Here is a 13,460-nt window from a genome sequence, read left to right on the forward strand (position 1 = left end):
TAGGTCTCTAGCTTTTGACTCATAATTATACTACTTAGCATCCTACTAAAAAAATTCTTAAATATCCCCAAGAATCCTATTAACCTGAAATATCTTAGCTTCTCAGATCCAGACATTTAATAACTTTGTGATGTTTTCTATAAAGGGGATGGCACTGGGTTCCTGGCTAGATTCAGTTGCTAAGACCGAGACGTGCTTCTAATCTTCTTTAAGTACGTTAATGGAATTTCCCCCTTGCTTTCACCAGGGAGAAAAAGGGTAATAACTGCTATCCCTGTGCTTTTATGATCAAAGCCACTTATAAATTAATAGGGAGATCATTTTGTTTCAGAGGCGGATTTGCCTTGTGACAGTTGGCTTTGTATTGAGATAAGCCTTGGAGGGCTCCTGTGAGAGGAAAAGTGGTCCATGGTGTGAAAATCACTCATCTGATGAGGACAAATAAAAAATGAGCAATCTGGGGAAACAGGGCTAAGACCACAACCAGAGCATTTGTTAAAAAAGAAATACATCAGACCACCCACCCACCCAGCAACAAACAACCCACAATAAAACTGAGGCTTTACAACTAGCAATGTATATTCTGTGCACTTCTAGAGATGAGCTGTTTTGAGTTTCCCGAATGATGCTGCACAGATTGTGCTCTGATTCTCAAGTATGTCAGCTTCAGAAGGAATCATGCCATTTTACATGCCACCAAAAATTAGAAATTCAGAAAAGATGCCTCATGCCTCAAGAATGCCCCAGATTTTCTAGATTTAAAATATTCAGCCCTAAGACATTTCTATGTTTTGTTACAGTGGACATTTGTTGTTCCTAAAATTGAGTTTCCTAGCCATGTGGTTGGTGTGGGTCCTGTCTTAAGCCATAAGAAGCATGTACTACTCCGGGTTGAAATTCAGGAGCGGACACGGGTGAATTCTAACCCTTTAGGCCAAGGGGACTTTGTTCTGCATCTGCGCCATCAGGGAAGTGAACTCTCCTCCCGTCGATAACAAAGCCACTGAGAACACCTTAAATGTTACATCAAAAACATCCTGGAGTAAACACCATCTTCACTTTCTAATAGCTGTTGTTTCTAAAGCTGAAGAAACATCTAGCCGAATCCCTGGACCAACGTTAGTGCTATCACGGGAATTTCTTTAATCGGGCTGCTTCTCTAAGGGCCCAGGCGTTTCCCAGAGATTTTACAGCCCTTATACACTATCCATCCAGCCCACATCTGGGTACATTGGCAAATGCACCGGAGTATGGAGAGCAATTCAAACATTTTCAAGTGAAACTGGAGCGGGATAAAGTAGGAATACATTAATATAATGAAATGAAATGATTTTGGATTTTGTTTTCTGGAAATTGGGAAATGATGGTGTGTGTAATGTAGACTTGTGATGCCTAACAACTCCTTCAAAAGTGAGATTAGGTTCCAAGTGAATTCTTCTAAAAAAAGTAACAGCCATAACTTGAAGGAATCAATTCAGTCAAAAACAAAACCACCCCCTTCAGTAAAAAGGAGAGGCGCATGCATTTAGACCAGTGATTCTCAACCTTGGCTGCACATTAGAATCACCTGGGAATCTTTTTAAAATCCTGATTTCTGGGCCTCACCCTCCGGAAATTCTGTTTCTTTGTTACTAATGTTGTGGCCCCACCCCATAACAAAGAAACAGAATTTCCGGAGGATGAGGCCCAGAAATCAGGATTTTAAAAAGATTCCCAGGTGATTCTAATGTGCAGCCAAGGTTGAGAACCACTGATTTAGACAATTGTAGCCCATTGCTGCTTTTCGAATCTCTTTCCAACAGGCTCAGGCTAAGATAGATGGAAGCCTCCTGGTTCTCTAAAGACGTTTTGTAGACTTAAAAATATAGCCTAAACCTACCTATTTACCATAATTTCTAATTTTTTACTAACAGTCAGGGTATTTTTTTTTATAGAATTTCTAAGGCATAGGAAGAGCTGTGACTTTGGCCACCACGAAGAACTGTTTGGGAAATAAACAACTGAAATGCAAAAAGTCAGGTGCAACTTCCAGTGTTATTACTAACAGCTTAAAGTTCTAACAAAAGAAGAGCACTTTTCCTTACAAAGGCGTGAAAACTGTAAGAATGACTCTGAACCACAGGGTGGCCCTGACGGCAGGAATGGGTGGCAGCTCATTCCTGCCCGGGATCCTTCCTTGGTGACAGGGCCACACACAGGACACAGCTCCCCGCTGTCACTGCCCCTGAGGCTCCCACTGCACTGCAGGCCCTGCTGTCGTCCTCGCCTCCCTGTCAGCCCTGTTTTCAGGGGAGCTACTCCGCGTTCGGAGAGAACTACTCCAGGCGAGGTTATGTTTCACGCACAATAATTCAGTTCCATTCCTTCATTCCACAGATATGTCCTGAGCACTACCCCATGCTCTAGAAGAGTGGTTCTCAACCTGTGGGTCGCGACCCCCTTGGGGGAGGTCGAACGACCCTTTCACAGGGGTCGCCTAAGACCATCGGAAAACACATATATAATTACATATTGTTTTTGTGATTAGTCACTATGCTTTAATTATGTTCAATTTGTAACAATGAAATTGGGGGTCACCACATGAGGAACTGTATTAAAGGGTCGTCGCATTAGGAAGGTTGAGAACTACTGCTCTAGAAGCTACAGCAGTGACCAAAGGAAGAAAACAGTCAATACCTCCCACGCCCCTGCAGGGAAGGAAGTGGCTGTTCAGGGATGTGGCTGGTACAGCAGGGTGCTTAAAGCCAGGCAAAGGGTCTCCACCAGCAAACACACAGGGCAGAATCTGTTGGCTACTATTTTATATGAGTGAAAACTAACTCATATAATTGCAGTTTTAAAAAGCAATTACTTTTACAAAAACCTTTTCAGGTGACATCTATAAAGTGAGGTACCCTTACTCCTTCCTGATACACAGGCTAGGCGGCCTGACAGACAAGCCAACATGCCTGACACTCGCACAGGAGTCTGATTTAAAGAGCTGAGGGCTTTGGAATGCAACACTTTGATGAAAGCAAGACTCGCCCCCACAAAGCTTGGTCTATCAGTGGTTCTCAACCTTCTGGCCCTTTAAATACAGCTCCTCATGTTGTGACCCAACCATAAAATTATTTTCGTTGCTACTTCATAACTGTAATGTTGCTACTGTTATGAATCGTCATGTAAATATCTGGAGACATGTAAATATTAGGAGATGGAAATTCTGGCTCCTGCTGGGTTACCTGTTCAGAGAGCAGATTCCAAAGCAGGAAGTGCTTCTACAGTGGCAACCATTCCATGATCTGTGGCCGTCCCCACCTCCTGGGGGCAGCTCTCAGCCTTCAGTTAAGGACACCAGGCAAGGTGAGGAGGGGAGGAGGGCCGGAAGCCAGGGATGGAGGTGTTGGGAAATTTAATTAGCACGCGTGAACTCAAGAGGCCCTGAGCTGAAAGCCATTCGACAAGTGTGAAGACAATGATTGCTTTTTGAGAACTCCTTTTCCCAGGAATGAACAAGCCCGGGAAAGATGAGCTGCTTAAGAGGTTTGTTTATATTTTAGAAAATATTACTTCAAGTGTTTTGTTGGTAAGGCTTCCAACAGTTTGTGCGAATAAACTTTTAACTTTACTGAAAGAAAATATCCTCATCTCCCACAGCAAGGACTTGCCGGCCATGAAGAAAATTTGCAAACGGGTCCACAGTGAACCCAAAGGCACATTTTATCACAAACATTTTATAACTCAGGAAGAGACTTTTTAATCTTCCATGACATCCTGTTCAATTCAACATGCAAGCACAGAGCAAAGAGGTCCCTGCTCTGGGAAGGCTCACGGGCCTGGGCAGGGGAGGTACGGAAGCCACTACAGATGCCAGTGAAATAACTTGAACAGAGGCCAGCTGTGGTGGGACTACGACAGAGTAATAAACCCACTTACAAGCTGGGAGCAGGCTTTTCACAGGAGGGATGTGGGCTGCATCTGAAAGATAAAGAGGCTTTCTGAAATGGAGATGAGGGGAAGGGCATTTGGGTCAGAAGAAAGTAAACGAACAAAGGCATAAAAGTATGTTTGGAGAGAGCGGGCAGAAATGTTACTGGTAGACATGGACGCTGTTGGGTTGTGGAAAGACAGAAGGAGCCCAAATCGTCTCAGATTAAGGACTGGGACTTTGAAATCAATAAACAAGTGTTGGCAAGGATGTGGAGAAGAGGGAACTCTCGTGTACTGCTGGTGGGACTGTAAATCAGTGCAGCCACATGGAAAACAGTATGGAGGTTCCTCAAAAAATTAAAAACAGAACTACCACATGACCCAGCAATTCCCTCCTGGGTATTTGAAGAAACAGAAAACACTAATTTGAAAAGACATACGCATTCCCTATGTTCACTGCAGCATTGTTTACAACAGCCAAGATGTGAAAGTAACCTAAGTGTCCATCAGTAGACAAGTGGGTAAAGAAGATGTGGTACATTTATATAGTGGAATATTACTACTCAGCCATAAAACAAAACAACAACTTGTCATTGTGACAACATGGATGAACCTAGAGGGTATTATGCTAAGTGAAATAAATCAGAGAAAGACAAATACTGTATGATGACACTTATATGTACACTCTAAAAAGCAAAAAAAAAAAAAAAAAAAAAAAGCCAACAAAACAGAAACAAACTCATAGATACGAAGAACAGACTGGTGGTTGCGAGATGGGAGTGAGTCTAGGGGGTAGGCAGAAAAGGCGAAGGGATTAAGGGATAGCAATATACTGCCTTCAACTTGCTTTTACATGTCCCACCACTCCAGAGTTTATGGATCCTCCCAATCTTTTTAATAACCACACTTGCTCTAGCACATGGATGTGCAGGGATGTGCCACATCGCCAGTCTCTGCCTGAAGGGCACTGAGTGGGGGAGGAAGAGCATCGGTGTTGCCTGACCACAGGAGAAAGCCGACGCTTCATGCCACCTGTATCTGTTTCCCTATTGTGCTTTCTTTTGACTCAACTCTCTTGAAAGACACAGAAACACAGAAAACAGCCGCCCACCCCAGCATACGGATCTACTGCTGCGGGCTCTCCTCACAGCAGGCCCTTCCAACCAGACACGTAAACTGACAGTTATCTTTGATGTTTGTTTGATGCTTAAATAGAATCATAAACACCAGGAGCCACTGAGACCTAGACCAGGCCTGAGCTCACAAGTTAGAGCAGGTGAGGCACATGTCCCCGTTACAGTAACTGTAAAACACAACTGCCTCATGGAGGAATCATGAGAGAACTCGGGTACAGGCTTCTGTTACACTCGGGTCCCACGCACCTCAAACTCCAGGTAGTGATCTTTCAGCTTGTACTCATCTATCTCCTTGGCCTTCACCTTCTTGTCCGGGGGGTACGAGCGGTGCTCAGCCAGTTCGGTGGTAATCTGCTTCAGCTTGCTCTCGTGTGACTTCAGCTGTTCCTCCTGCAGGAAATAGGAAGCCATTTAATGTCCGAAAATAAGTCAATAAAGAAATCCCTTCTGATGAATGACTTTAATTCACTGAAACAGTCCCGTGAGCCTCGGATGCCGCATCTTACCACCTCTCTCAAGCCAGTGGCCGGTTCCCAAGTACCTTTGGCAAAAGGACAACTGAGGCCAGCCTCCCTCCCCAGGCCCCGTCACAAAACAAAATCCTTTCAGAGCCTTTATCAGGTGTAACTGTCACGGAGCTGAGACACTGCCTCCTGCAATACTCCAACACGCAAGGCACCGCCGAGCAGTTAGGTGCCTGTCCCGAGTACCACAGTGTGGCTTCTACACTGCAGGGCCACTCGGCAATGCTGCTGGTTTCTCCGCCTGCCACAGTGACCGAGGAACCTCTCCGAAAGAAGCAAAGCCACCACGAAATAACTGTCTGAAGGCTATCAGATAGTATTCTAAAAAAGGTAACAATCTATGCTTTTTCTCTCCCAAGTAGTACATGTTCTGATGTCAAAGACTTTCCATTTTAGGGGGACCATTTATATCACCTTAGCAATAAGCTACCTAACAAGAGACACTATCAAACTCTCTAGCAGCATTTAAAAAAATAAAACCAAGAGATCATAATTCTCTTGCATTCCTATAATTGCATGGGCTGCTTTGTTTACTATTCCACTTCCACATGTAATGATCCAAATTCTTGTTGAGTATAAATTTCACATGTACAGTAAGAAATGAATGAGAGCAAATGAAAGGGAGCTGATTAAACATAATTTCAAAAAATAAACATTTTATTCTAGATGAATGGAATAATTAAAAAGAATAACAAAAAGGAATAATTATTGATACTAATTAAGATTATATGGCATCACTGTAAATTTAAAAAGATATTAAGAAGTTATAAGAGTCACGTATAATGTCTTCAGGATTTGTTATCATGCAAGTCCTAAAAGCCAAACAAGGGAGGAAAAATCCAAGTTAAAAGACATCAAAATAGAAGAGAACAATGGAACATTTTAAAAAGCAGAGAATGCTCCACCGGTGTGGTTGACTGTCGACCTATGAACCAGGAGGTCACGGTTTGATTCCTGGTCAGGGCACATATGGGGTTTCAGGCTCAATCCCCAGTGGAGGGCATGCAGGAAACAGCCAATCAATGATTCTCTCTCATCACTGATGTTTCTATTTCTCTCTCCTCTCCCTTCCTCTCTGAAATAAAAATATATTAAAACATAAAAAATAAAAAGCAGAGAATATGATTACAAAATGAACAACAGAGGTGGCAGGAATAAGCAGAGTGATTCAAAGATGATAAGACTTATTTTTAAATACCAACTAACCCAAAGAAGTCCCAGAAAGAATGGGGGGTGGTGGGGGGCGAATGACCTATTTTGAGATATTAGAAAGGGATCTACATCTCCAAACCTGTCATTTGTACACTAATAATACTGAATGCAAATGAAAAATGTTTCAGGTAGCTTTTATTGACAACTTCTCATTCATCTTTCTCTCTCTTTCTCCAAGCAGACTATAGACCATGTAATGGACTGAATGTTTGTGTTCCTCCAAAATTCCTAAGTTGAAGCCCAGTGTGGCTATATCTGCAGATGGGGCTTCTGAGGAACTAATTAAGGTTAAATGAGGTCATAAGAGCAGGGCCCTGATGCGATAGAATGAGACACCACCAAAAGCACACTCTCTGGGCCCAGGCACCAAAGAAAGGCTATGTGAGGACACAGAACAAAGGGGCGACTGCAACCCACAGGGAGCTCCCTCCCCACAGCCGTTGGCACCTTGATCGGGGACTTCCAGTCCCCAGGACTGTGACAAAGAAAAAGAAATTCTGTCATTTAAGCCGTCCGGTCTGTGGTATTTTGCTCTGGCAGCCAGAGATGACTAAGAAGAATGTATTAATAGCTATCTTATTTCCAAGTAATTTTCCTTTGTATATTTACTGTGACATATAAATTATTTAACAGAATTATTGGCAAAAGATATTTGGTGACTAGACCATTTTGAAAAATAAAAAAATGAGTTATTTTTTGTTTAATAAAATGTCTCAAGTATAAAAAAGTCATATTGAATGACATATGACGAACACTCATGTATCTAACACCCAGTTTAACAAATAAAATATTATAAAAATAATTGAAACTTCCTGTATTTATCTGCTCACCTTATTCCTTTTCTATGTTATTCCTATACCATAAAAATAGAGAATTTGTTCTTTAGGTTTTTATACTTAATAAGTTTCCTTTTGTAACTTGTTTTTTCATTGGCATGTTTTTGAAATGTGTTCACATAGAAGCTTTACTTCCCTCCTTTTATCCGCCGTGTAGTATTCCACTGCAGGACAAACTACAATTTCACTGAAGGATATTTAGATTGTTTTCCAGTTTCTTGAGGCTATTATAAGTGATAGTGCATTAAACATGTTGCCTAATTGCCGGGGTCCAACCCCAGCGGGTCCAGGGGTCCCCAAAGGTGTGGACGGAGTCGGCGAAGAAGGAATGACATGGAGACAGCATTCAGTTGATCAGCAGCCTTGCCAGGATCTCTAGCCACAATCTCCAGCCAAGTTCTGTGTCCATGTTCTCTTGCTAGGTTCTCCAGCCACATTATCCAGGTTCTCCAGCCAGGTTCTGTAGCCATGTTCTCTCGCTAGGTTCTCCGGCCAGGTTCAGTCGCCAGGTTCTGTAGCCGGCTTCTGCAGCCAGGTTCTGTCTAGGTTCTCCAACCAAGTTCTGTAGCCAGGTTCTGTCCAGCATCTTTTGCCATGTTCTGTCTCTAGGGTAGCTTAAGCATGATTGTTCATAGTTAAAGAGATTAATTACTCGCCTGGCACTTAGTTAAGAGGTTTTATTCCCTCCCTAACTTCAGGGGAAAATCCCTACCTGGGGAAACAACCTTTCTCGGAGAAGTGACCTTGGTTAAAACACAGCGCCAAGGTGAGCAAACATATTAAGAACAGTATGCCATATATGCCAAGTCCCTTGAAACAGCAAGGATGGACCGGCTGCCAGCACCTAATAAATACAAGCAAGGGTTTTCCTATTACATAATCACCAAGAGGTGGCATTTTTGGGTTTCAGAATATGCACACCTTTAAGATGACCCTAACCTGTGTTCCAAGTGTCCCCACAGTTTCCATTTCCACAGGAAGTTTGAAAGTCCCACTGCTCTACATTCTTGCCAACATTTATATCACACCTGCACAGTTTTTGCTAATTTCCTGAGTATGACATGATTAGCATTACAGCCTGAATCTGCATCTCTCTGATCATGGGGAGGAAACACATGGGTTCACGTTTCCAGCGTTTCCTCCTCTGTGGACTGGCTGCTGAAATATTGGACCGATTTTTCTATTGGGTCTAGATTTGTAAAGCATAGTGATTTATCGTTTAACAAAACGAATTATTTCCTTTTTCGGTTAATAAAATGATTAGAATCCAAATACTAGCTTTCTTTTCAAATAAGATTTTACGTAACCTGTTAAAAGAATTTACAAAATTCTCTGTAGTTTTGGACTTTGCCTCTGTGTAAACATTCTTTTATTTAATAAAACCTTTATTTTTGAAAGTATTACATATGGCTCCTTTTTCCCCCCATTGATCCCTCCTCCTAGCCCCCGCTTCCCTATCCTCCCCCAGGCCTTTACCACCCTATTGTCTACGTCCATGGGGTTATGCATATACGCATACAAGTTCTTTGGTTGATCTCTTTGAAATATTCTTTTAGATGTTTGCATCTTCCAAAAGCTTTAGAACTAGGCTTCTCCATCTTTCATAAATACCAATTTCTACAAATTTTAATGAGGAATACATACCAGAACAACACTGTGCAAAGCATATTATATTCGTCATTTTCCTACCTAAACCACAGTTGAGTAGGATTTACTCATCGTTATTAAGCTACGATTTATAAACCTGACTATTTCCATAGCAGTATAAAGGGCTAGCCATTTGGGCTGTGTTTTTTAAGAAGAAACTAGTTGAAGGAATGTTGAGATTCAATCTGCAATGCTTAACTCCTACTGTGCTTTACTGCCTTCATGTGCAAGAATTAAGGAAATAATTTCAAAACAAAAGCATTTTAAAACTGCATTTCTTAATCTGTCCATTTTGACCAGTGAAATAACAATACCACATGTCTCTTATGGGCATAGGTAGACGATGCCAATGATTCCAATGCTGTAACCCGCGGTAAAGGAGGTACACAGACTGACGGAGGAAATGGAGGAGAAAGGCAGCGGCCGTGGAGGCGTGCTGCATCTCAGACTCGGGACAATGAAATTTTAATAGACACGATGGGATGGAGAAAGACAAAGCAGGAGCCCTGCTGCTTCTCTCCCTTTTGTCTCTGCCCTGATGATTAAGTGGAGGAGCAAATATGCTGCTCTGAGAGACAATACTAACAAAAGGGACTTCAGGGAAGGCACAGAAATACATCTGACCACGTTAAGGAGGGGGCACAGAGAAAGGAAGTGGCAGGCACTCATGGAAACTGTTTGAAGTTAGGTGATCACTTAAGGAGTGGCATTAAATAATAGATGCAAGAGAAATTACCGTGGTTATGTGTCAGTAGATGTAATTGATAAAACCTTTGATAACATATACAATGAAATTTTATCTAAAAGGCAAGTTTTAAATGACATCACCTAAGATTTAATTTTTTCTTACTTATAGAGTACTTTGAGGAAAACTTCTTTGTTTGTTTGCTTTAAAATACTGAACTCTAATTCATCTCTGTGAAGAAAGCATTTCTAACACCTGAGGGGACGGGGCCAGGCAAGTGGATGTTCAAGATCTCGAAGTGAATCAAGAGCTGATTCTGGTGCACAACCCAGGGTCCAGCCGCCACTAGAAGGCTCAGAAACTAGCTCTTCATCCTTCTACACAAAACCCAAGACTTAATTCCCCTCATGGAGAAGAGGATGAAAGAAAAGCTGTGGAAAATAAAAGGTAATGATGATTCAGAAATGCATGTGTAAGAGGAAGAGGAACAGCGAGGACTAGAGATGGCAGAAAGAGCCAGGGGAGAAGAGTCATCCATCCACAACACTCACTGAACACCTACTATGTGCAGGCATGGTGCTGGGTTCTGGAAAAGCCATGGTTCCTGCCATCCACCTCCCCTCCCCACCAATTGTGGAACACAGAACCCTCGGAAGTCTAAGGTGAGAGGACTTGCCATCGCCCCTTCTAACCTCTTCCTCTGAGAGGCAATGGGATCCAGAGAGTCCTCGCTCAAGGCACAGAGGTGAAGACAGTGGGCAGCCACCCCTTCTCTCAACTCCTACTCACAAACTCGCCTCAGAGCAACCTTCTTAAATCCCAAGGGCTACAAACAAGCTTGGAAACTTTCCATTTCTTAATGTATCGATGCCAACCCCAGCTTTCAAAACTGTGTAAGCTCCCTGGGTCCCAATGTGCCCTCTCCCCCACGGTCCTCACACATGCGGGCTATACAAAGGTCATTTCTCCGAATCCCACTCAAGACCAGTGCTCCCCCAGATCTCATGCTCCTCCTCTCCTGCATCACTACAACACTTCATGCCCATTCCACATGCGCACTGCACACTAGTCTGATTTATGTGTGAATCTTCTCTCCTTCAGTGATTACAACTCTTTAAAGGCAGAAAAAGGTTACTTTCCTCAAATCCTCCAGTGTCTAGTACACTGCTGGGCAGGGACAGAATATACAGCACCATCTTTGGCTTACAGAAATTACCTGCCTACCATGAACACATATCTCATTAGCTGAGAGTGAAGACCCCTGCCTTAGCTACTCTGATAAGGCCCGCGTACCTAACATGGTGCCCAGTGTATAGGCCCTGAGTCAACAGTGGCTGAATAAATGGAGCATTTTTAAAAAGGGAAGGTAAAGGCAGGAGGGCTCACACTCTTGCCTCGGCTGTTTTAAAGCAGGTGGATGACTCAGAGGTAATGACATTCCTACGAGTCTGCTAGGCAGTTTACCAGCCAAATTGCTAAGCACTGCAGCCCCTCAAGCCCCAGCTGTATGGAATTTAGAATAAGGAACATCTGCCTTTGAGTCAGTTTGAAGGTGGCTACTGTTGAAAGTACCAGCAGAAAGATTGTTTCATCATTTCATGTTTAAAACAGTTTTAAGGACCTTAAGCCAGGGGTGGAGAACCTTTTTTCTGCCAATGGCATTTATATATTTATAGTATCACTCACGGGCCATACAAAATTATCAACTTAAAAATTAGCCTGCTATATTTGGTCAAACATTTCATTAGCTCCCCCCTAATGCCTTGGCAGGGCCAGACCAAATGATTTCCAGGGCCTTATCCTGCCCTTGGGCCCTACGTTCCCCACCCCTGCAATTGAACTGTGTTTAGTGAGCTTCAGCATAATTTCAATATGATTTAATTAATTGTTTTATTGAATATTTAATATACATTAGATACAGATCTCTGAGAAATGAATATAAAATTTATTTTGGAGAAGTAAAGTCATGACCTAAGGCCATGACAGAGTTTGGGCTGCATCTTGTTGGCAAAGTGAGTCAGTTAAGGGTAAGTGACATAATACGAAACTTATTTTAGCCAGAACCGAGGAGGATGGATTGGAGAGAAGAAAGATTAGAGTCAGAGAGAACTCAAGTGGTTACAGGAATAGCTGCCAGAGTTTTCCAGAGTGGGCGTGTGCATCCCAGGCAAGACGATCCTGGGCGGAGAATTTTAAAACTCAGTGTTGAGACATAATTCAGAACCACACTGTTTACTCGTTTAAAGTGCATCAGTCACTGCTTTTAGCATCTTCGCAGGGTTGTGCAAATATCACCTCAAGTTAATTTTATGGCATTTTAGTTTCCCTAAAAGAGAATCTTTTTGAATGGAATCTCGGTGTGTCTTTTGCAACCGCTTCTTTCACTTGGCATAATGTTTTCACGGTCCATCCATATTGTAGGGTAGATCCCATTTTATTCACCCATTTATCAGCGGATGGCCATTCCCACCTTTGGCTGTTATGAATAATGCTGCCAGGAACATTTGTGTAAAAGTTTTGTGTGGGTGTATGTTTTCATTCTCTTGATATCTAAGTGGGAGTGAAACTGCTGTGTCACATGTTAACTCTATGTTTAATCATTTGATGAACCACCAAATTGGTTTCCAAAGTAGCTGCTTATTTTACATTCCAACCAGCAATGCATGAGAGTTCAAATTTCTCCATACTCACACCAATGCATTATTTTCCTTTTATAAATAAAAAGATTTTAAAAAGTCATAGCTACCCTAATAAGTGTAAGTGGTAGCTCATGGTTTTGACTTCCACTCTACTTCCTTAATGACTAATGATGTTCAGCATTTTTTCCCGCTGTATTGATAGTAGGACATGCAATACATTTTATATAAAGAATTGTGTATATACTGTGGAATATCTGTCCACTTAAATACTTAGACTGATAAGGTGAATGATTTAAAAAGTCAGAAGATCACTGATCTAGGTAAAAGATGACAAAAGTCTGGATTAAGGGAAGTGGGTAGGATATGAAAGATCTGTGACTGAGAGTATGGGATTGAATGGTGTGGGAAGAGGGTGTTCTGGCCAGTGAGGGACACAACTACCAGAATGACTTCCTCTAGTTAAATCCCACCCGTCTGTCTGTGGAAGGAGGAACTCAAGAGGCTGTGACCTCTGTTGACCTTGGAACTGGACCCAGGCAATCAGAGGCTCCTCACCCCCTCCTCTGTCCCTGGAATGTGCTTTCCCCTGGTCTTCCACACACTAGAAACCGCCAGGACACAGCCTTGAGAGAGTAGGTGTTGCTGGGACCGCCTGGATGGCACGGGTGATGGAGCCCAATGAAGGCCTCTGTAGGAACTTTTAAGATTCTGGTGGGTGGGTGCAAAGACCTACTTATATCAACCCTGTGCACATTCAAGTCTGAAAATGACTACTCGGGCCTGAATAGGTCCTGCAGAGGGCTCATCGAGAAAACCTGTTTGGAGTGTTACACCATACCAGCAGGAGAAGCGAGACTTAAACTTCCAAACGC

At 42.6% G+C, this 13,460-nt stretch overlaps 1 protein-coding gene across 8 annotated transcripts in view; it reads right to left on the minus strand.

Moving 5' to 3' along the window:
* The window catches only part of PSD3 (pleckstrin and Sec7 domain containing 3), a 432,295-nt gene that overhangs the window by 16,084 nt on the left and 402,751 nt on the right, over nt 1-13,460 (minus strand). For all 8 annotated transcript variants that reach the window (XM_015565163.1, XM_006765503.2, XM_015565164.1 and 5 more), the window contains one exon: nt 5,292-5,435. In XM_015565163.1, the coding sequence (XP_015420649.1) occupies nt 5,292-5,435 (144 nt within the window). The remainder of the gene's footprint in view (nt 1-5,291; nt 5,436-13,460) is intronic.

The sequence above is a fragment of the Myotis davidii genome, unplaced genomic scaffold, assembly GCF_000327345.1.
Source record: "Myotis davidii unplaced genomic scaffold, ASM32734v1 scaffold93, whole genome shotgun sequence".
NCBI lineage: Eukaryota > Metazoa > Chordata > Mammalia > Chiroptera > Vespertilionidae > Myotis > Myotis davidii.